At 51.8% G+C, this 20,160-nt stretch overlaps 6 protein-coding genes across 6 annotated transcripts, besides 11 other annotated features; 2 read left to right on the forward strand and 4 right to left on the reverse strand.

Annotated features, from left to right (window-relative positions):
• Positions 1–104: 104 nt before the first annotated feature.
• Positions 105–1,994, reverse strand: ACLA_091730 (alkaline phosphatase; the record flags this gene model as incomplete). The annotated part of the gene is made up of 2 exons (XM_001272900.1): positions 105–430; positions 488–1,994. 2 exons carry the CDS (start codon positions 1,992–1,994, stop codon positions 105–107), a joined length of 1,833 nt encoding a protein of 610 aa, XP_001272901.1.
• Positions 1,995–2,425: 431 nt separating this feature from the next.
• ACLA_091740 (Mth938-like domain-containing protein) lies at positions 2,426–3,250 on the reverse strand (the record flags this gene model as incomplete). The annotated part of the gene is made up of 2 exons (XM_001272901.1): positions 2,426–2,622; positions 2,743–3,250. 2 exons carry the CDS (start codon positions 3,248–3,250, stop codon positions 2,426–2,428), a joined length of 705 nt encoding a protein of 234 aa, XP_001272902.1.
• A 773-nt stretch (positions 3,251–4,023) lies between these two features.
• hmt1 (putative vacuolar ABC heavy metal transporter (Hmt1)) lies at positions 4,024–6,970 on the reverse strand (the record flags this gene model as incomplete). Its single annotated transcript, XM_001272902.1, has 3 exons — positions 4,024–5,323; positions 5,398–6,536; positions 6,614–6,970. 3 exons carry the CDS (start codon positions 6,968–6,970, stop codon positions 4,024–4,026), a joined length of 2,796 nt encoding a protein of 931 aa, XP_001272903.1.
• A 422-nt stretch (positions 6,971–7,392) lies between these two features.
• Positions 7,393–7,441: a microsatellite.
• Positions 7,393–7,442: a microsatellite.
• Positions 7,442–7,461: a microsatellite.
• A 263-nt stretch (positions 7,462–7,724) lies between these two features.
• Positions 7,725–7,758: a microsatellite.
• Positions 7,759–7,888: 130 nt separating this feature from the next.
• Positions 7,889–7,909: a microsatellite.
• An 880-nt stretch (positions 7,910–8,789) lies between these two features.
• Positions 8,790–8,813: a microsatellite.
• Positions 8,814–10,210: 1,397 nt separating this feature from the next.
• Positions 10,211–10,239: a microsatellite.
• Positions 10,211–10,240: a microsatellite.
• Positions 10,241–10,615: 375 nt separating this feature from the next.
• Positions 10,616–10,647: a microsatellite.
• Positions 10,648–11,005: 358 nt separating this feature from the next.
• On the forward strand, positions 11,006–15,293 carry ACLA_091760 (WD repeat protein; the record flags this gene model as incomplete). The annotated part of the gene is made up of 2 exons (XM_001272903.1): positions 11,006–11,262; positions 11,495–15,293. The coding sequence occupies 2 exons, from the start codon at positions 11,006–11,008 to the stop codon at positions 15,291–15,293; spliced, it is 4,056 nt and encodes a 1,351-aa protein (XP_001272904.1).
• A 312-nt stretch (positions 15,294–15,605) lies between these two features.
• Positions 15,606–17,400, reverse strand: ACLA_091770 (uncharacterized protein; the record flags this gene model as incomplete). Its single annotated transcript, XM_001272904.1, has 2 exons — positions 15,606–16,418; positions 16,483–17,400. The coding sequence occupies 2 exons, from the start codon at positions 17,398–17,400 to the stop codon at positions 15,606–15,608; spliced, it is 1,731 nt and encodes a 576-aa protein (XP_001272905.1).
• Positions 15,940–15,976: a microsatellite.
• A 268-nt stretch (positions 17,401–17,668) lies between the features above and the next one.
• ACLA_091780 (splicing factor cactin) lies at positions 17,669–19,627 on the forward strand (the record flags this gene model as incomplete). Its single annotated transcript, XM_001272905.1, has 5 exons — positions 17,669–18,184; positions 18,251–18,736; positions 18,794–19,420; positions 19,480–19,512; positions 19,610–19,627. The coding sequence occupies 5 exons, from the start codon at positions 17,669–17,671 to the stop codon at positions 19,625–19,627; spliced, it is 1,680 nt and encodes a 559-aa protein (XP_001272906.1).
• Positions 19,526–19,555: a microsatellite.
• Positions 19,628–20,160: the final 533 nt, after the last annotated feature.

Raw genomic sequence — 20,160 nt, forward strand, 5'->3', positions numbered from 1 at the left:
AATGGTTTCATGTCTGTATACGAGTATATATCCAGAAGAGAGAAAAAACGCCGTACTCCCCCTCATTCAAGCAGCGACGCTCCCACAGAGACACACAAGATCGTTCAGTGCACTCCTCCACAGTCGCATCCCTCCTCGCCGTCCACGTCCAGACCGCGTTTCCGGAAATCGCCGTGGTAGGTGTCCAGGCCCTCGGTGCGGACGTCTTCGCTCAGCGGGTCGCCCAGCCAGGTGAAGGGTCGGGCGGCGGAGGAGGCGGGATGCGCGTCCGCTGGGGCCCAGGAGCCGGATGACTGCAGGCGCTTGGTGATGCTATCCACATCGAGGTCGAGGTAGTCTGCCAGAAAGTTGCCGACTTGGGTGTTCTCGTGGTTGCCCACCAGAGGCCAGGCATCTTTCGTTGAAGAGGCATAGATGTTGACGTCCACGCCTGTGCTCGGTCAGCCTTCGCGCAATGAGTTTGTAGGGGGGGGATAGAAGAACTCACCAGAATGGCCGTGGGTCGACCAGCCGATCTGTGCTCGTCGGCTGATGATATCTGCGAATACATACTGGGAGGCTACTGGATAGTCATCGTCAATGAGAGCATCAACTTCCTCGTCGGTTGCGTCTGTAATCCCCAGGCCCTTTTCCAGCAGCTCCCGGGCATAGGATCGCTGGCTGCTCTTGCTGGTCTTGGTAGCCAGGTATTCCTGGAGCTTGCCGTCGACGTATTCGGTAGAGTGGCTGGCATTGGCGAGGACGCCAGGAAGCCATCTGTACTCCGGATACGTATAGTGCAGCTGGCGTGCTGCCGCCAACCCACCAGTTTCGTGGTCAGAAGTGCTGACCACCACGCCGGGAGTCGAGTCTTGTTCGAGGAACTCCAACACAGCGGCAAACGCCTTATCGTAGGCAAGGACCTCGTGCACCTGGGCCGCAGGGTCGTTTCCATGCCCCGCATGATCGATACGGGAGCCTTCAATCAGCAAGAAGAACCCTTGCTCGCTATCAGCAGTAGCATCGCTGAGAATCTTGAGCGCAGTGCGAGCCATCTCTTCCAGGGAAGGGTAGACGTCATTCTGCGTGCGACGGTCGATCTCGAACGGGATGTCCTTCTCTGCGAACAGACCCAGCAGCGGCAGCTTGGCCTCCGATCCACCGTTCAGCGAGTCAAAGCCCTTCCGGTCATCGAGATAACTGAACCCCTTCTCCTTCGCGATACTGACCAGATCCCGATCGTCTGCTCGGCAGCTGCCGTCGGTGGAGTTGGGCAGGAAATGGCAGCGGCCACCACCGAGGATAAGATCAACCACGCGCCCTAGCGGGTGCTCACCGATCTCCTGCTCCGCAATACGGTCCTCATACTGGCGCCGGTTGACGTGCGAAGCGAAACAGGCGGGCGTGGCATCGGTGATACGAGTCGTCACCACGAGACCGGTCTTGTAGCCGGCCAGAGAAGCAGCCTCGAGCACGGTGCCACAGGGGGAGTGGTCGGGTAGCACAGAGATCGCACCGTTGTAACTCTTGAAGCCGCACGAGAAGGCAGTCGCACCGGCTGCGGAATCCGTCACGAGGCTGGAACTCGATCTCGTCCTCGACGTTCCGACCAGATGGCCGTCCAGCACCAAGATGTCGTCGATGGGCAGCCCCTCCGTGAATTGTCTATAACCTCTCGTCATAGAGAGACTTGTCGGGCCCATTCCGTCGGAGACCATGAAGATGAGGTTGCGTTTGCCGGTCGGCTTGCCTCCGGGTCCCCAGGAGGGCTTGGAATCGGGGTTGGTTCGGCCGGTGTCATGCTGGTAGACGACCGCGAGAACGATAACGGCAGTTGTGGCTAGGAGCGCCCAGGTGAAGAGACCGACCTCTCGCCAAAAGGCCCATGGATGACGGTCCTGGCGGCTGCGGTTGGTGCGTTCTCCGGTGAGCAGGGCGTCCTCCTCTTCGGCATTCCGAATCGACGAGTTCTCCGAAGAAGGACGCTGAGCCAGAAGAGGCTCGTCGCGCGCCATGATGCGAGGTATCTTGGAATCTATTCGAGAGCGAGGTAGAAACGATTGATTTGATGCATCGGATGGTTTAACGAGTGAAAGGAGAGGCGGGAGGCAGATAAGGGAGCTGAAACGGTGAGGGAGTCACTGCGTTGCAGCTGAATTATTGGGCTTGGCAGCTCACGGGGATACTGTCACGCGCTGATTTGCTTGGTGGTTATGAGAAGAGAGAGAACAACGACAAGTGTTGTCTACTTTTGTAGATGAGATTCTTCATTATACAAGAATTAGAGCTGAATGGGCTCTATAATTATGAATTGCATCAGATAGACAATGTAGCACCACCACCAGCGACCAGAAAGATACAACATCCGTAGAATGTTCAATCATGGGCATTCCCCCATATATAGCTCAGCTCAAACCCATGAAACCAAACCTCCAATCCACTCTATCTACTTCCTCTTCCATCCAATAGGTATCATAGCAGCGGCAATCTCAGAGACACCCCTCTCCGTCGCAAGGAGATTGAACTGCGCAGCCGCATTCCGAGTATCGAGAACATCGACCCGGATCCCCAGCGAATTGATATGCCTCCTCGTCTCAGGCGACAAAGGAAACACCGAAGAGCCCATACCAATAAGCAGCAAATCTAGCAAAACGCCGCACCGATTCCCATTAGCCACTCACTTTCCCCCTCTCACCACCACATCTGTCTTCCGGAAAGGCCTTTTGAAGAGAAAGAGGGAAAAAAGAAATGAAGAAGACTTACCAGGACGAGGCCACACAAGCCCCAGCAGCCCCCAAGCCTCCTCATCCACATCAAACTGGCCCTTCGCATTCAACATCCCATCCTTCGTCCCCTCGCGCGCCTTCCACGGCCGCCACGCAAACGCCTCACCGCCAACAAGCAGCACCCCGTCTCCGCCGGTGATCTTGACCCCGCTGTTGAGATGGAATCCCGTGTCCAGGCAGGCGTCGATGGCGGTCGTCGGCGCGGGGACGTTGCCCAGGACATTGAGCGCAGCGAAGTCCGTCTGCGTGTCTTCCTTGGACGGCGGGCCGCGGTCCCGGCTGGTGGGCTTGGGGGTGTGCGAGCGAGGGATCATCCGGGTTGGGCGGGCATGGTTGCTGTTGCTGCGGCGCGAGGGTGCGAAGGGAGACGTGGGATATGGGAAAGGAGTGGTGGAGGGGGGGATCGTGGCGCAGAGGCGGGAGGGTGCGGTGCCTAGGACGCTGGAGCGCAGGGCGCGGAGGAGCTGGATGGATGGAGGGTGCATTTTCGGATTCGGCAGCGGCAGCGGGATGGATGGCTTGAGTCGGGAGTCGGGAATGAAGATTGTTGCTTCGTTCGATGAATGAGCACCAAATTTGTTGTTTTGGTCAGATTGAGAGCAATAACGATCACTGTAGGGAAGAATTGAGCTGGAGCTAGAGAAAGGCGATGTGATTGTATGCCTGAACTCTGAGGCCGAAAGACAGTACCTAAGCCAGCTTCGAGACAAAAGTGATGTAAGGTCCAGCCAATCAGAGACAATTGAATGGAAATCGGGTGGGACCCACTGACTAGCGCCTCAGGCCTGCATCTTCATTACTTTTTGCCATATAATTATTAGTCTAGGATCTTTGCTATCGCAACCAACAGATTCGCCGCTCTTCGGACTGTAGGAAAGATAGATGTGGAGACCAAGTCATGTACAAATAGCGATAGTAAGATAGGTAAGGTAGGTTCTCATCATGCAAGTCGTATGCCACTCAGAACGCCAACAAAGCCGACAGCAAAACGAACGGAAAGGGCAAAATTAAGTACGCGTCCCTGAAATCAATCAAAACCCCCGAGAATGGTATCTCCTCGCTTCATCAACTCTATAATGACAAATGAAATTGCTTTCCACAGTATAAGGATCTCTATACGTGAAATGGATGGAATAGCGAACAGCCAGTAGACGCTTTCCAATGTCAAATTCCTGATGTTGGTTCATGCGCGCGCGCGCGCACACACACACACAACTCTCTCTCTCTCTCTTTCCACCAATTAGTTCCTGGCCTCGGTTTAAGGTCGGGCTGGAGGATGACCCGGTGTTGGTCGGTTGGTGGCGGAACCGTCTCTGCTATTGCGGTCTTCGTCCGACTGGCTCGAACTATCGTCAACGACACCTGAAGTTGAGGCACTGCGCAAACGTTGGGCACGGTCTTGAAGTACTTGTGCCTCGGCAGCGGCACGCTGAGCACGGATCTGTTTCCGCCACATGCTGGCATATCGGCCTTTCAAAGCTAATAGTTGATCATGTGTGCCACTCTCTGCGACTTGACCCTCATGAAGAACCAAGATGCGGTCGGCAGTGGTGATAGTACTCAGTCGATGCGCAATGACGAGCATAGTACGTCCGCGAGAAAGAGTGGCCAATGCGCTCTGAATGTGCTCCTCCGTCTCCGTGTCCAAAGCCGCCGTGGCTTCATCCAGGAGAATGATTCGAGGGTTCTTGAGGATAGTCCGGGCAATTGCCACCCTTTGTTTCTCCCCTCCACTCAGCCGGAGACCACGCTCACCGACCTTGGTATTGTAGCCATCGGGGAAGGACAAGATCTTGTCGTGGATGCTGGCTGCCCGGCACGCCTCGTAGACATCCTCATCGGTTGCATTCTCGTTCGCGTATTTCAGATTATACATCAACGTCTCATTGAAAAGAACTGTATCTTGGGGTACAACCCCGATATGTCTTCGGAGTGAATCAATCGTGATATCCTCCACGTCGTAGTTGTCAACTAGGATATGTCCACTGCTAGCATTATAAAACCGGAACAGAAGACGGAAGACAGTCGATTTGCCGCCGCCAGACTCACCCACCAAGGCCGTGGTGGTGCCAGGCTCGCAATGGAATGTAAGTCCGTTCAAAGCCGGTTTGCGGGCATCGTATGCGAATTTAACGCCGTCGAATTTGATGTCGCCTTTGCACACCGGCAAGGGGGTGGCGCTGGGCTTGTCAACTACTGTCGGCTGCTCCCTGAACAACTCCAGCAACCGTTCTGAGTTGATCAATGCTGACTGAATGGAGCGGTAGAAGGTCCCGAAAAAGTTCAAGGGGCCTTGCAGCTGTGCCATATAAGTCAAAAGGGAGACGAACTGGCCCACATTCCGCTGACCAAGGGAGACCTGGTAGGCCGCAATAAAGCATGTGATCAGCAGACCTAGCATGAACACAGTATTCTGAGACGTGTTCATTAGGGTTAAGGAGAATAAGACGTGATATTCGGCCTTTTGGTAATCCGAGACTGCGTTCCGGTATCTGTTGAACTCGTAATCCTCGGCGTTGAAGTATTTGACGGTCTCATACGAAACCATAGAATCATTCCTAGTTCCCTTGTTAGTGATTTGATATCATCTCAAAACTTATTTTTTTTTCCCCCAACGAAATGGCTTGCATACTTCACTGCGTCCTCCTGTCTTGACGCGTTAACCATCTGTCTTCGGATCTCGGCTCTCCACTGAGCCATGCGTACGGTCACGTAGAGGTAGCAGAACGTGACGATCGTGACGACAAGGGCATAATAAGCATCAAGAGCGATGAGCAGATATCCAATGGCCACGCAAAGATCAACCAACATGGGCACCACCTGGAATGTCACCTGTTCCAGGAAAGTGTTGATCGAGCTACCTTTGCTCAGAGCGGATAGTACTTCACCGGTCTTCTTTCCCAGATGGAAATCAAGACTGAGCCCATGCACGTGTTCGAAAGCAGCCGTCGAGAGTTCCATGTAGGAATACTGGCTCACTGGAATCCACAAGCTTGACCGGAGCGATCCGATCAAGCCCTGGTTGCCTTGGAGCCATCGGTACAAGATGTACAGGCAAATTTCTAACCACGGCACTTGGAAGTCCCCATCCGTTTTAGACAAGATATTGGTGATGACCCCCACCTGATGAATGACCAGAACATTCACCACACGTTGAAGAATGATCAGCACGAAGCAGACGACCACAATTATTTGCAGTCGACGGGATTTGGATGGCCACAGGTAGGGAAAGAAGAGAGAGTAGCCACTGAGATACTCCCACCAACTAGTTGACGGAACTGTCGTGGGCCGGACCCAAGGATCGGTCGGTTTGGGGGGTTGGTTATGTGCCTGGACACCGTTCGTCGAGCCATACGCCGACCCATTCGTGGTTCCTGTTTCTGTGTGGGCGGCATCAAGCAATCCTGTCGACTCCGCTGGACTGATGGCTAGGCTCCGAGCTGCCTTCCGCGCGCCCGTTCTTGCACTGATCGAGTTGAACAGATAAATGACGACCAAAGTCGCGAGAAGGAGGACTCGGACACAGTTGGAGACGGTTGCCATTGCTTCCCATCCTGTCATGCCTTGCCGCAGGCGGCCACCCATGGGGTTTCCAACAATTGGTTCGCGATGAACACTGGAGTAGATGGAAAGAGAGGCACCCAGGATGGCCAATTCGAATGGGATGGCAACGATCCATGGAATTAGCTGCGCAGATGACGGCGAGGGTTTGCTGTCCAAAAGTGAAATCAAAATCACCGCGTAGACGAAGAACGATCCGACAACGTAAATCTAGCCCGGATATCAGCTACCACATTGCCAATGGCCACAATTGGCACTCGCGAAATCCGGGACGGCTTCTCACTTACCACCACAGCCTGACCGCACCACCAATGCTCTGCCCTGGCTATCATCACATGGGCTACATTGATAGCGGCATCAACAACCAACGTGACCAGGACACCCGCTGACAGCCAGTTGAAGAGCAGCTTTGCGTTCCGGGAGAACTTCTGCGTCTCCTTCACGATGGCCATTGTACTTCGCGACCGCTTTGGGAGAGGTCTTCCTCCCGGTCCTGTCCGCGCTGCATTGCCATGTTTGGTCACATTCTTGGCTGTCCGAATAGAGGTGGTCACAAAGGCCACGATGAAGATCAAAAGGAGAACGATTGGATAACCTATGCGAAGGTATCCCAACAGCTCGCGGGTTCCTTGATGAGAATCCATGGTGCTTATTCCTCCGCGCAATATCCGACACGATCACAAGGTGTGTAGAAGCGTTTCCATGACACGATGGCCGTATTCTTCCGTCTTGACCGAGGGACACGAAAAACGAAGCGGTAGGGACAGCGGTTGGACGGGATTGAAATCGGAAAGACTGTAGTTGTACTAGAATCAGTGTCTTGAGAAAGGTCGATACGATGTATAGAGGTTGGAAAGTATTCTGTACTGTAGTCGGGAAGCAATCGAGCGCAGAGCGACGGTCTCGACTGCGGTGGTCTCTTTTCTTAGCCCGCTTCTTGGCTGCTATAAGAGAAGTGGAAAGAAGGGCAGAAGGAAAAAGCAGGGCAGAAGTTCAAAATACCCAGCAGAGAATTGAGAGAAGAAGAAAAAAAAAATAAGTAGAGGATAATAGGTACAGAAGAAGAAGAGAGCGAGAGAGGGAGAGAGAGGGAAAAGAGAGAGAGAGAGAGAGAGAAAAAAAAAAAAAAAAAAAAGCTGCGAGTCGTTTATTAAAAAACTATATGGATTGCCAAAAACAGGAACAAGGATGGAGAAAGAACATCTGAGATACGACCAAGCATTGAACAATGAGAGCAGGAAGAGAAGAGAGAAATCGAAAGAGAAGGAAAAGAGGAAGAGAGGAAGAGCAGAGAGATCCTGATCTAATAAGAATCACGGGAATATTGGAGAGTTGGGCTATAATTGACGAGCAGGAGGGAAGAAACAAGAATGACGGTGTGGGAGGCAGTAGTTAGTATAGATACCTCGTAGATACTGTAGATACTGTAGATAGTAAGGTAGTTAGGTAGTAAGGGTAAGTAGGTTTAACTGGTACGGTACTAGTCTAGCTCCAAGACTCGGACTCGGAGCTGCTGGGCTGCATGGTCTCACAGTGAAGTCTTGTGGAGCCTGGGAGGCGAAAAAAATAAAAATAAAAATAAATTGTATTCCTGGTCAGGCAGGGAAGAGATAGTTAATTATATAAGTCAAAAAAATAATAATTAAAATAAAATAGAAATCAAAAATTATATTCATATATATAATAGAAAAAAAAAACAATTCAAAATTGATCTGAATCAAAAATCAAGAAGAAATATGAAGTATCCAAACATCAAATTATCTGCTAGCTATTTTCTAGATATCTACCTAGGTAATAGTTAGTAGGTCTCCGGTCTTGTCTGCATTTCCCCGGGTATTTTAGCAACAGGTCGGATGATTTTGTCATTTTCCATCTTGGATTGGAATGTTGTATTATTTCCGATCATTCCACCCCTTAAGCGGTCTTGAGCTTCTGTATGCTTAGGTAGTACATGAGGATCTAACAGACTGATTGAGTCCCTGAGGCTGAATGGAGAATCCAGGTCCTTCGAGAGCTTCATGTCCCAGGAGTTTAGTTTCAATCTACTATGGATCTAACACAGACACCACGATTATAATTAGAACTACGTATGGGGGTAAGAGAAATACATGATTTCTATCGGAAGAGTGAACCAGGAAGAAGGGATTGGACATGGGGAAATGAGCTCTGTGACTCAGGGTTGGGTTGAGTCAAGAAGGACTCGATGCTCTAGACTCTTGGGGTGTGACAAGACATGGACCAGGATTGGGATTGTTGGAGAAAAAAGAATGGGGTGGTAGACCCTTTTGGTACAGGGGACTGCGTTATAGAAAAGGACTTGGCTATGGATTTGAGGACGATTGCTTGAGATTTTGATTTCCTTTCATTGATATTGTCAACTGGGATTGTCCTTGTCATCCAGATCATATTGTGGAGAGACTCGACTTGGTCCGAGTGCTCCTGGAGAGAGAGAGAGAGAGAAACATATATATATATATATATATATATTGGAGGTATCGTCGAGTATCTCGACTTTTGACAATCGTTCTGCGTCGGTGGCTGATCAGGGACATTGACTCGTAGAGTTTGTGACAGACACTACGGAACATTATCTATTGAATGATCATAGCTCTTGTATCTCTGAATGGAAAGAGATCCAGGTGGCATGCAAATATACCCAATGAGGCCAACGGGGTAAGCATTCTCTTCATGTCCATGACCATGCTTGCCAAGATCGGGACCTGGGGAACAGTGGATTTATGATCTATCCATCACGCAGAATTCTTCTGTGAGGCATCAAATGATCATCTACGGTAGGATCTGACCGTTAGTCAACTGCGGTACTAATAATTCCTTCGTACAGGACTTACAGTAGTTAGTTAATTAGACTGCAAAGCTCGAAGAACTCAAGAGTCACGAGTCTTGCAAGACTCAAGAGACCCTCGAACTTGTTCGCTTTGTTTCTTTTTTTTTTTTTTTTTAGTTTCGATTAGCTTAGTTTGTCCCACCCTCGAGTCCCGAATGCCCGGATGATCTAAAACAGATCGATGATGGCATGTATATCATCAACCATTATTACGGAGAGTCATGTTTAAGACAAGGAGAGTATCTATCTAAATATCTACTAGGCAGCTGAAACCAGGGGAATATCGCATGTACAGCTGCAATTGATCTTGATTCCAGTATGTAAAAAGAGTCAGTATTATTATCCCCCCTCCCCAACGGTTCAAAGGTGGTTGTAGTGATGATGAATTAGCTCCTAGACCGCCTCAAACCATGCATGCATGCGTCCAACGCTTTTGATAGATTAAACCATTACTAAAATATGCAGCCTTTTTCGCAGTCTGGAACTCTGGATTCAGCCCACTAACTTCTGGCGTCGACACAGCTTGGTTTAAAATGAACCGAAGCACGCCCTCATTCTTCCCCTTTTGACTCTCTCTGTAGGTATGATCTGTCAAGTGTCAACGAACAGGAATCAAACCATCAGCTGGCCAGGTGACATTCCTGCTGTTTGTCTATGATTGATTGATTGATCCTTTGACTGACAAATATACGGTCAGCAAATTCCTGTAGATTCCCTTGGGACCGACTGCAGTCTGCCTTGCCTTGATCCTGGTTACCTGGCTAGTAGTCAGATAGACTATGGAGGCATAAGTCACTATTCCGTCTAGATTCGAGATACTCCATAGATATTACGGAGTAGATACTCTCTATTTAGTCTTCCTGTTCAGCTGCCCTTTGAACAAACGAATCCACTCGGGACGCTAAATTTCCCACTCCCCAAAAAACCCGCATATCACGCGTCTTGATTCTTTACGGAGTAGTCTTTCGTCTTACAATTACAAGTTGCCACTTTTTTTTTTTTTTTGAACCTTGACAGACTAATCAGTGGTGGTTTGGTGGATGATGATGATGATGATGATGATGATGATAGTTAAGTCTACGGAGTACTCTGTACTGTCTAGCTGGGATCGATCTACTCCACTACAGTAGTGAGCCCAGTAGACTCTTACCTACTTACTCTGGACTTGCTGCTATTGGCCCGCGGGAGATGCTCATGGCCAATCCTCCCAGTCATTGAATCATCACTAGGTACCATTCATCCATCCTCCATCAAGCTTCGCCTTTTCTCTCCTTCATTTTCATCTTACCCACTCAACTACCTAGATTGAGCGGCACCAATCAACCACTCGAGTCCAAGCTACTACAGACTACAGTACTTACAGTACTATTCCTACTACTACTCTCTCCTAGATACTATCATACATACTACTACTTCCTCTTCCCTAACGTCCAACTGCAAGGCAACACACACACACACACACACGCGCGCTCACACTTTGGAATTGCAAGGAACTCCGCCTCCCCCTTTCTTTCCCCACCCCCAGACACAATTCCTTGGATTTCATTGTTAGTTATTATTTCCAGGTCGAATCGCTCGAGTGTCTTGTATCCAATCATTGGATCTGATTCGAGCTGAGCTGTTGGTCCTCCGTTGTTGATGTTGTTATTGTTGCCGATCCCCTCCAATCTCTTCCCTCCTCCCCCCACGTTATTCCTCAAGACCCACGACTCGTGATGATGGCATCCCCATCAAGTTAAGTCTTCTATTGTCGGACTCTATGGAGTCGTAGTTGAGTCGTTTATTGCCACTTCTCTCTTGACTTCTACGCCCCTCATCATTCTGATCTACTACCATGTCGGAATTCCCTCGACTGCCCACTCGTGGCCATACTTCATCACTCTCTTTCTCATCCCACCAGTCGACGGCTCCTCCCCCTCCTCCTCCTCCGGCCCCGGTACAACAGGGTCAGAAGTACTCCCATCGGGCGGCCAGTGCTCTAGCAAGATTCGCCCAGCCTTTTTTCTCCGGGTCGAGACCACCAAGCCCACAGGCTCCAGCTGGTCGTGCAGATTTGTCCACTGGTCCCCGGTCAATCAGGTCCAAGTCCTTGTACGGTTCTCTTTTTCCTTGCTGGTCTACTTTGCATTCTGGTTCGATCGCTTCAAACCCACTCCCTTGCTTGACTTTTACCTATCACTGGTCCCCCTCCCCCTTTTAAAGAAACAAGAGAGGGTTCAAAAAAAAGAAAAAAAAAATACCACGAAGTTCTTCCTACATACCTACAGTATCTGTAGGGCTTCGGTGGGAGCCATTCGGAATGATCCACTAACGTCAGATTCAGGCCGGGGGAATCGCAAACCGTCACGCATAAGACGGGAATCCCCATTGCCGCCCTAGACATCTCCCCGCAGCGGACTCACGCAGTCATTGGCGGGAAGGAAATCTTAAAGACGATCCGCGTCTCTCCCGACGGTCTTTCCGAGGAAGCCAATCTTCGCAATGCCATCATCAGTTACTCATCCACCCATCACGGTGGCAGTGCCCTCTCCGCACGGCATAAGGATCAGCTGACTGTCCGGGATGTCAAATGGTCACATGGCAAGTATGATCGGATTATCGCCACTGCAGTGGCTAATGGTCGTATTGTCGTTTACGATCTCAACCGGACCGGCTTGGAATATTGCCGCTTCCAAGGTCACAGCCGCCAGGTTCACCGACTGGCCTTCAATCCACACTCTCCGGCATGGCTGCTGTCGGGAAGCCAGGACTCAACGATTCGCCTGTGGGACTTGCGTGCCGCGTCCACCGAGCGTGGCGTGCCAATGTGCGGCAGTAAGGAACAGTATTTGGGAAATAGCGATGCCATCCGTGATATTCAATGGTCTCCGAATGATAATTCCATGTTTGCAACCGCGACAGATAGCGGTGCGATTCAGCTATGGGACTACCGAAAGGCGAGTGCTCCTATCATGAGGATCACGGCTCATGACCGGCCTTGCTTTTCAGTGGATTGGCACCCGGATGGCAAGCATGTTGTCAGCGGTGGCATGGACAGACAGGTCAAAGTCTGGGACTTTTCCTCATCCGCCGAACGAAGACAAAAGCCCACATTTCATTTCCGCACACCACAAGCTGTCCTCAACGTCCGATGGCGGCCTCCCTCCTCGGATAGAGAACCGCCATTCTCTGGCCATTGGCAGTCTTGCCAGGTGGTCACGTCTTATGACAAGGAGGATCCCCGAATTCATCTCTGGGATCTCCGACGGCCGCATGTCCCCTTTCGGGAATTCGATCGTCACGACTCTAATGCCACAGATCTATTGTGGCACTCCAAAGACCTCTTGTGGACGGTAGGTGACTCTGGCGCCTTCACTCAGACCGACATCCGCTATGCCCCGCATGTGGTGAATCAGCGCCCAACCTGCGCTGTCGCCTGGAGTCCCAATGGGGAGGTGTTGGCATTTTCCCAGAAGCGGATGAGGCGTAGCATCATGGGTCTTAATGCCAATGAATTCGTAGGCCAGCCGGAAGAGGAGCCCAGCAGTGGCGAAGCTGTGAGTCAGAGCCCGACGGATGAAGTTCTCGACGAGCCTTCGTTCGTTTCCATCCGGCATCACCGATTCAGTAAGTCAAGCAGTAGTCGACCGTCCAAGTCACTAAGCAGTACGCCACCCGGCGCTCCTGAATTTGGTCCCGTTCTACAACTGGACGAAACCTTGTCCAAGAGCAGCCCGCCTGGGCCACGCCAGCTAGGAGTTGTGGGCAGTGTCCCTGGGGCCACTTCGGATCCGGCGCTCTTTCGACACCTGGCTCGCCACTATGCTCCTTTGCTGGAAACTCCGCGAACTGACCTTTTGCGCGTACTGCTGGAGGCATTAGCCCAAAATGCAGAATCCGCCGACGAGGTCTCGTTGCTCAAACTTGCTCAGACCTGGAGGATTGTCAAACTCGCTGTCATTCAGGAGCTGGAAGTCAGGGCCAGAGAGCAACGTCAAAATTCCGAAAAGGGTTCACGCAATGTCAAGAAAAGACAATCCAAGGAGGGCCGAGCAGCTGAGCGACCTCCAGGTTTGGACGATGGGAGAGCCGACAGGTTGAAGAATCGGTTGTTCCGGGGGGTGATTGAGACAGATGCTCCCAAAAACACTCTTGTGGAGCCAGAAAGCACGTCTAACATCGCCACACCTCTCGCAAGGCCCTTGCCGGACTCGCCAGGTGATTCCCTGGGCAGCTCTCACTCGCAAATGACCTCTTTGAACGATGACGATATCGAGCCTTTACCGCCATCGGTACTAAGCTCTAATCAAGGAACACTGAACTCGAACGTTTGGTCGTCAATGTCGGATGTTGAACCCAATCCCATTACGCAATTTGAACATCGCCAATCCGACGCCAGTGAAATCGTGCCTGCCTCCTTCGATAGCCTCCCACGGAGGGAATCGGTGCCCCAAAATTCAGAAAGCGACCAAAGGTCCGCACCGCGGTCGATCAATCGTCGAGCCGACTGGCGAGTTCGAAATCACCCTGATTATATCAAAGGGGCTTCGGAAGACGACGAGTTCGACCAGAAAATGGAGACCAAGAGAGCGGCGATCCGTGACTACAAGCTCTTTCCGAAAAAGGTGCTCTCGCTTGATTCCCATATCACGTCGCCAAAACCTGCATTCCAGCGACATGAATCCTCGGAAAGCTTTCCCATGTTTTCCGAATCAACAGGCAGCTCGCACCCTTCAAAATTGCTGGCAACATCATTTTCTTCTGTAGCTAGACTCCACGATCGCTCCAAGACTGACGAGTATAGTGCACCTGTTAATGAAAGCCACCAAGGGGATGCAGAGATTGCTGCCGAATCTGCACCGCATCAAGTGGAAATCGACGCTGATGATCTGTTTCAAGAGGGAATTTCTGATGTGAGCCATACTCACTTGGAACGGCCTTCTAGTCCTCCCCTGCTTGTAAAAGAGTCTACCCCCTTGGAAGCCCTCATCCAAGACAGCGCACGGACGACTGGTAGCGAACCGATCACTCGGACTATACCTGGCTGTACCGAGGACTTCTCCGAGATCAGCGTTCCTTTGAGCCCTCATCTGAGCGGACACAAACCCTGGAGTGCCGAGGTCCTGCTCAAAGAAGCCATCAGATATTATTATAGCAGCAGTCATGTTGACATACAGTCTGCTGCACATTTGCTCCAGAAACTACGCACGCTCTTTCAAGAATGTGAGAAGATCCTTCCCAGAGAGGAGTGTGAACTCATATTCAAGACATACCACGAACATCTTATACGCCAATCGATGTACATAGAAGCCGCCGAGCTTCGACTCCTGTGCGTGCCATTATACCCAGCCGTCTACGAATACACACAGACGGACACCTTCATAAATGTGTTCTGTTTCACGTGCAAGCGACCATACGAGAATCCAAAACAGGACAATCGCCAATGTTACCAATGCAACAATCCCCAGGAACCTTGTGCAATCTGCATGAGCCTCGACCCACCCTTCGAATGGACTTCTGGACCAAGTGCATCCTTTGGAGATACCAATCTGGAAGACTCTGAAGCCACGTCGCATTTGCTGTCTTCCTCTCACTCCTCACTGAAGACCGAACAGATTCCCTCATCCGAGCTGCAGTATCTAGACGAGGTCGCGCTCGATCAGTATACTTCCCCACAGCCCAAGGGCTCTACGCTCTGGACATGGTGCCAAGGTTGCGGCCATGGAGGTCATGTGGCATGTATCACTACATGGTTGAGTGACGTCTCTATCAGCGAAGGGGGTTGCGCCACCCCGGGCTGCATGCATGACTGTGGGCCAGGACCACGCCGCGAGCATAATCGTAGTGTTTTACAGGAAGAGTCTAAGAAACGGGACTCTACCAGTCGGAAACCTGGGGCCGGATTCGTCAAGCGCGACCCGTGGACCAAGGGCGAGAGCAAAGCTGTCGAAAAGGTCCGCGGTATGCTGGGGGTTGCTGCATCTGGGGGAAGCAATGCCCCAACGGCTACTATGGGCGCCGGCGGAGCGCCCTCGTCCGGCATGATGTCGCCCAAGAAAGTGAGGCTGGTGACGCCGAGTGAACAGGGCAAACAAAGAAGTGGTTCAACACGGGCAAGTCGTGGTAGCGGACTCAGCGGCTGAAGATTGGTTGTGTTCGTCCCTGTGTTCGGTTTCTTTCTTTCTCCCCCTTCCACCGGTAATGCACCTCATGTACAAGACTAGGTTTACGGTCATCGAACCTGTTGTATCGAACATGCATATGGGCTCACAGCCTCACCGCCCAACATTTCTTCCTACATATATCCAAATTCGACTGTATTGTAAACAGAACGACTATACAGAAAAGCACCAATCAGAACGCCACAGCACCAACTATCGCTCAAACAATTCATAACTTCATGACTAAACCAAACCCTGGGACTCAACCCCCATGGACTACCTCCGCCCGCCTGCCTAGAACCTCCTCTTCTTCTTCGCCGGAGCCTTACTCTTAGCCTCAAGCTGCCGCTTCAACTCCTCCCGTTTTCGGTCCGCCCGCTCATGCTCGGTTTCCTCCCGCGGAGGTTCCGGAGGCGGCGCTACCGACGACGAAGCCGACTTCTTCACAGTCCCCCGAACAGGAAGATCCTCGGTGCTCTCAGACTTCGCCTGAGGCGGAGTTTCAGAGCGCGCCTGTGCCTGTGCATCTGCCTCTGCCCGAGTCTGGGTCTCAGGCGCAGCGTCGCGGAGCTTGCGGGCTTTACCCCCAATCATACCCAGCTTCCCTGGGCGTTTTGGCAGTGACTGAGCTGGAGCTGGAGCTGGGGCTGGGGCTGGGTCTGGGGAGCGCGAGGTGCGGGGAGTCGGTGTTTTGAATTTCTCTTTCTTCTTGCCGCCGATCACGCCTAGGCCGTGGGACTTGGGTGCTGGTTTCTTTTGCTCTGCGGGCGCTGGTGCCCTGGGGGCTGCGCGTGGTGATTGGTCGAGGTCTGAGTCCGTTGCGTCGTCGTCGTGCTTGGGCTGTGTTGCTGGGCCTGTGGGTTCCGAAGCGACATGGGCCCGTGGAGGCGTTGGTGGCTTTGGCCGCGTTTGTTTCTTGCCGCCTATCACCCCCAGCCCTTTGGGTTTTTTTGCTGGGGATTCGTGTTTAGTAGGTTCATCTTCGGATGTGGCCTTGTGGCCATGGGTTGCTTCATCGGCCGTCCCGGCGGTGGTAGACGCCGTAGCAGCCGGAGACGATCTCTCCTGGTCTGTGGGCTTTTTTAATCTGGGGGGTGTTTCTTGTCGCTAGTGGGACGGATTTAGATCGAGCTCACATATACTGAGAGGGGGAAGGGATGATCACATGTACCTCGAATTCATCATCACCGTCGAGGTCATCATTGCCCGTGTCTGTATCGGTTTCCATCGCCGTATCGTGTTCCGCATGTTTCTTCTCCGTCGGCTCCTGGGCTTGTTCGCGCCCGGGGGGCGTTAGTGTCGCGGGTTCCTCTGCTGTAAGCTTCTCCCACCATCCGTCTGGGGGCGGATCGAGGCTATCCACATGCTTGGTTTCATCAAATCCAGTGAGCTCTGCCACCATGTTGGCTGCGAGGCTTGATTCCGGGGACGATTTCGCGACTTCACCAAGCCATTCTGCTTCGTCAAAGGGCGCCACGCCCTTGATGTACCTGGCTGCTTGGGACAGCAGCGTCTCGCCGTGGGCTCTTCGGTGGCCAGTCACGCCAGGAAAGATGGTGCTCAGATCAATGCCCATATTCTCGATCTTCTCGAATAGCTTGCCAAGGGCCCAGTCCTTTCTGTTGAGTTGATCCAGTAGAGTCTGTTGGCGCGGCTCCCACGCCGCCTCTGCTTTGAGTAATGGAAGTAGCAGATGCCGAGACGTGGAAGACGCGGGTTCCTTGGTAAGGTAGGCCGTCCATGTCAGAGGCCTCAAGGGAGTAGGGAGTTTGACTGAGACTATGAGTTTCAGAGAATCAACTTGCGATCTTGGATTGAGCGATGCCGCGGCCCCCGGCTTGTTTTCTAGAGCTTCCCCTATCTTCTCGAGGAGGACCTTGAACTGCTCTACATCCTCGCTCGGATCGATTGTCGTAGCATCTTCATCGGCTCTCCTGAGGATGTCTCGCCGACTCATGCGCTCCGTCCAGATATTCGTCAGATCAGTCATGAACAGCTCGTAGCCGTTTGCTGCTATAGAGTATCTGAACAGCAGCGGAGGCAAGTCCCCCTGCCGCGACAGATGTAGTCTTCTCCATTTCAAAGACATGTCTCCCGAATTCTCTAGCAGTTGCAAGATGGTGTATTTATTTATTGCTCTGACAAGGCAACACTACCAGTTGCGTCACGCGATGCGGGCGCCAAGACCGGCAAGTTTGCCGTTCGGTAAACCTTCTGCCGCGGGAGCTTGTCTAGACCATCATCCAAGGATTCCACCGCGGAACATGAAGGTAAATTGACGTCCATCGCAACAAAGTCGACTGCAGGAATACCCTCCCGCGACTATCATTCCTTCATAAATCTGCTTCTAATACAGGATGTCCTCGCGACTTCCTGACAGGACAGGCTCCAAGCGAAGCCGGTCTCGCTCGCCTTCATCATGGCGGCCATCCGAGAAACACGCCCGCAAACACGATGAGAGAGACCGATACCGCGACCCAAGAGACCGGGACGATAGAAGCAGCCGGCCATCGCAGCCGCCACCGAGGAACATGAGGGACCAGGTGCGCCTTAATCAGCTGCAGGAGGACGAACAAGTGCGCGAGTGGGTGGCGCAGGAGGACATGTTTGTGCTCAAGCAAGCTAAGAGGAAGGCCGAGATCCGAGTGAAGGAGGGTCGGGCGAAGCCGATAGACTGGCTTACGGTTACGCTGCGGGTGATTGATCCCACGCGGGATCCTCTTGACGATGAGATCGCGGACTCGGAGCTGGACCTGGTGGATCCTGATGGCGTTTTCGAGGGGCTTTCTCAGGACGAACTACTTGACTTGGAGAAGGATATTGATACGTTTTTGAGCTTGGAGAAAAACTCGCAAAATAGGGATTTCTGGAAGGTGCGTTTCCTCGATTTCACGATCTTTTTTTTTTTTCTACTAAAGCTAAACTCATGCTTGTATCAGACGATGAAAGTCATTTGCCGAGATCGCCAAAAGATCACTGCGCCCGAAGGACGTGCTCTTAGCTCCGTCGCTGCGGATATCAACAGACTTCTGAGTCCAAAGACCTACGAACAGCTCCAGACTCTGGAGGTGCAGGTCAGGAGGAAGCTGGATTCGAACGAGCCCATCGACACCGACTACTGGGAGGAGTTGTTGCGCAGCCTTACTGTCTGGAAAGCACGCGCTAAGTTGAAGAAGGTCTACCAAGCCGTGATTGATGAACGTGTGCGAGGGTTGCGCACACAACAACAAGAGGAAGCTGAATCTGTTCGAACGAAGCTGGCCCCTCTTGCACCTGTCATCCAGACGACTTCCGAGGACGCACAGCGGTCAGCATCCATCAATGAGGTGGAATTCCGCAACCTTGATCCCGAACCTTTGCTGCAAATTCGGCCGGAGGACAAGGGCTTGGAGATCTTAGATGAGGCAGCTTTCTTGAACCAAGTGGTAGGTTGCTTCAATTTTGGAAATCACTGGTGCGGCCATTGCTGACAGGCATATCAGGCGCGCGAGCGGCAAAAAACCCTGAAAATGGGTTACATTCCCCTTCGTCAGCGGCAGGCAGAGAGACAGTCCGCCGTCGCCACGAGTCACACATCGAATCTGCCGGTCGCCACTGCGTCCTCTCGTTTCTCTTCGATACCCAACGAGGACTTCTCGCAGGCGACTAAAGCCCTTTATGAAAGAGAGCTTGCGAAAGGAGTCAGCGAAAACGAGGAGATCTTCACTGGGGAGGAATCCGTCAGCACAGGCTTGCAGCCGCAATGGGCTGGCAAATATCGGCCACGCAAGCCACGGTACTTCAACCGGGTGCAGATGGGCTACGAATGGAACAAATACAACCAGACCCATTATGATCACGACAACCCGCCTCCGAAGGTGGTTCAGGGCTACAAGTTCAACATTTTCTACCCGGATCTTATCGACAAAACGAAAGCGCCCACGTACCGTATCGAACGGGAGCACGGCAGGAAGCGCGGTCAGTCCTTCGCTGCGGCTGGTGAGGAGGATACGTGCCTCATTCGATTTATGGCCGGGCCGCCATATGAGGACATCGCATTCCGAATTGTCGACAAGGAGTGGGATTATAGCGCCAAGAGAGAGAGGGGCTTCAAGAGCACCTTTGACAAGGTATGTCCTGAGTTGGACACTGAGCTTTTTGCCCGCTCATCAATTGCTGACTTTTTTAGGGAATCTTACAACTACACTTCCAATTCAAACGAGTGAGTAGAACACTTTTTTTCTTTTCTTTTTTTTTTTTTTTTTGCGATTCATCAATATTCCTAGCTGGAGTGACAGACACTGACTGGTTGTTGATAGATCTATTACCGGAAGTGAACTACCAGCGCGAACTTACCGATAGGACGGTCTCACCGAATTTATATTATCCATCGGGTTATCGAAAATCATCTTTATATAGGTAGCACTGTGTTCTGATGGTTCTTCACTCGTTCTCTATCCTCGCTTCTTATCCGCCGCGAGACACGGCTATGTTCCATGAATGGGCTGGAAACATCAACCGTCCGCTTCAACACTGGGTCTCAATATCAACCTAAGGCACCTCCATGCACAGTTGGGACGTATCATTATTGGAAGCACTCAGTACTCCAGCAGGAACCCAGCGATCTTAGGTTTTGATTCCGATCTCACGGCAGAACTCGCATATAACACCGTCCACGTGTGGGAAATCGTCGTCCCTCCTGATGCTTAATCTCACCTCATGCGGGTATTTTTCCACTCGTGTCCTTCCCACCATTCTCCGTCAACCCTTTTGACTTCACAACCTCAAACTATTCTCCAAAGATCACGTATGATTTTAAATTCACATCTGGCCTCTCTCATCCTATTTCACATCCTCTCCCCAAAATCAA

This window comes from Aspergillus clavatus, genomic scaffold (genome assembly GCF_000002715.2).
Source record: "Aspergillus clavatus NRRL 1 1099423829798 genomic scaffold, whole genome shotgun sequence".
Lineage (NCBI taxonomy): Eukaryota > Fungi > Ascomycota > Eurotiomycetes > Eurotiales > Aspergillaceae > Aspergillus > Aspergillus clavatus.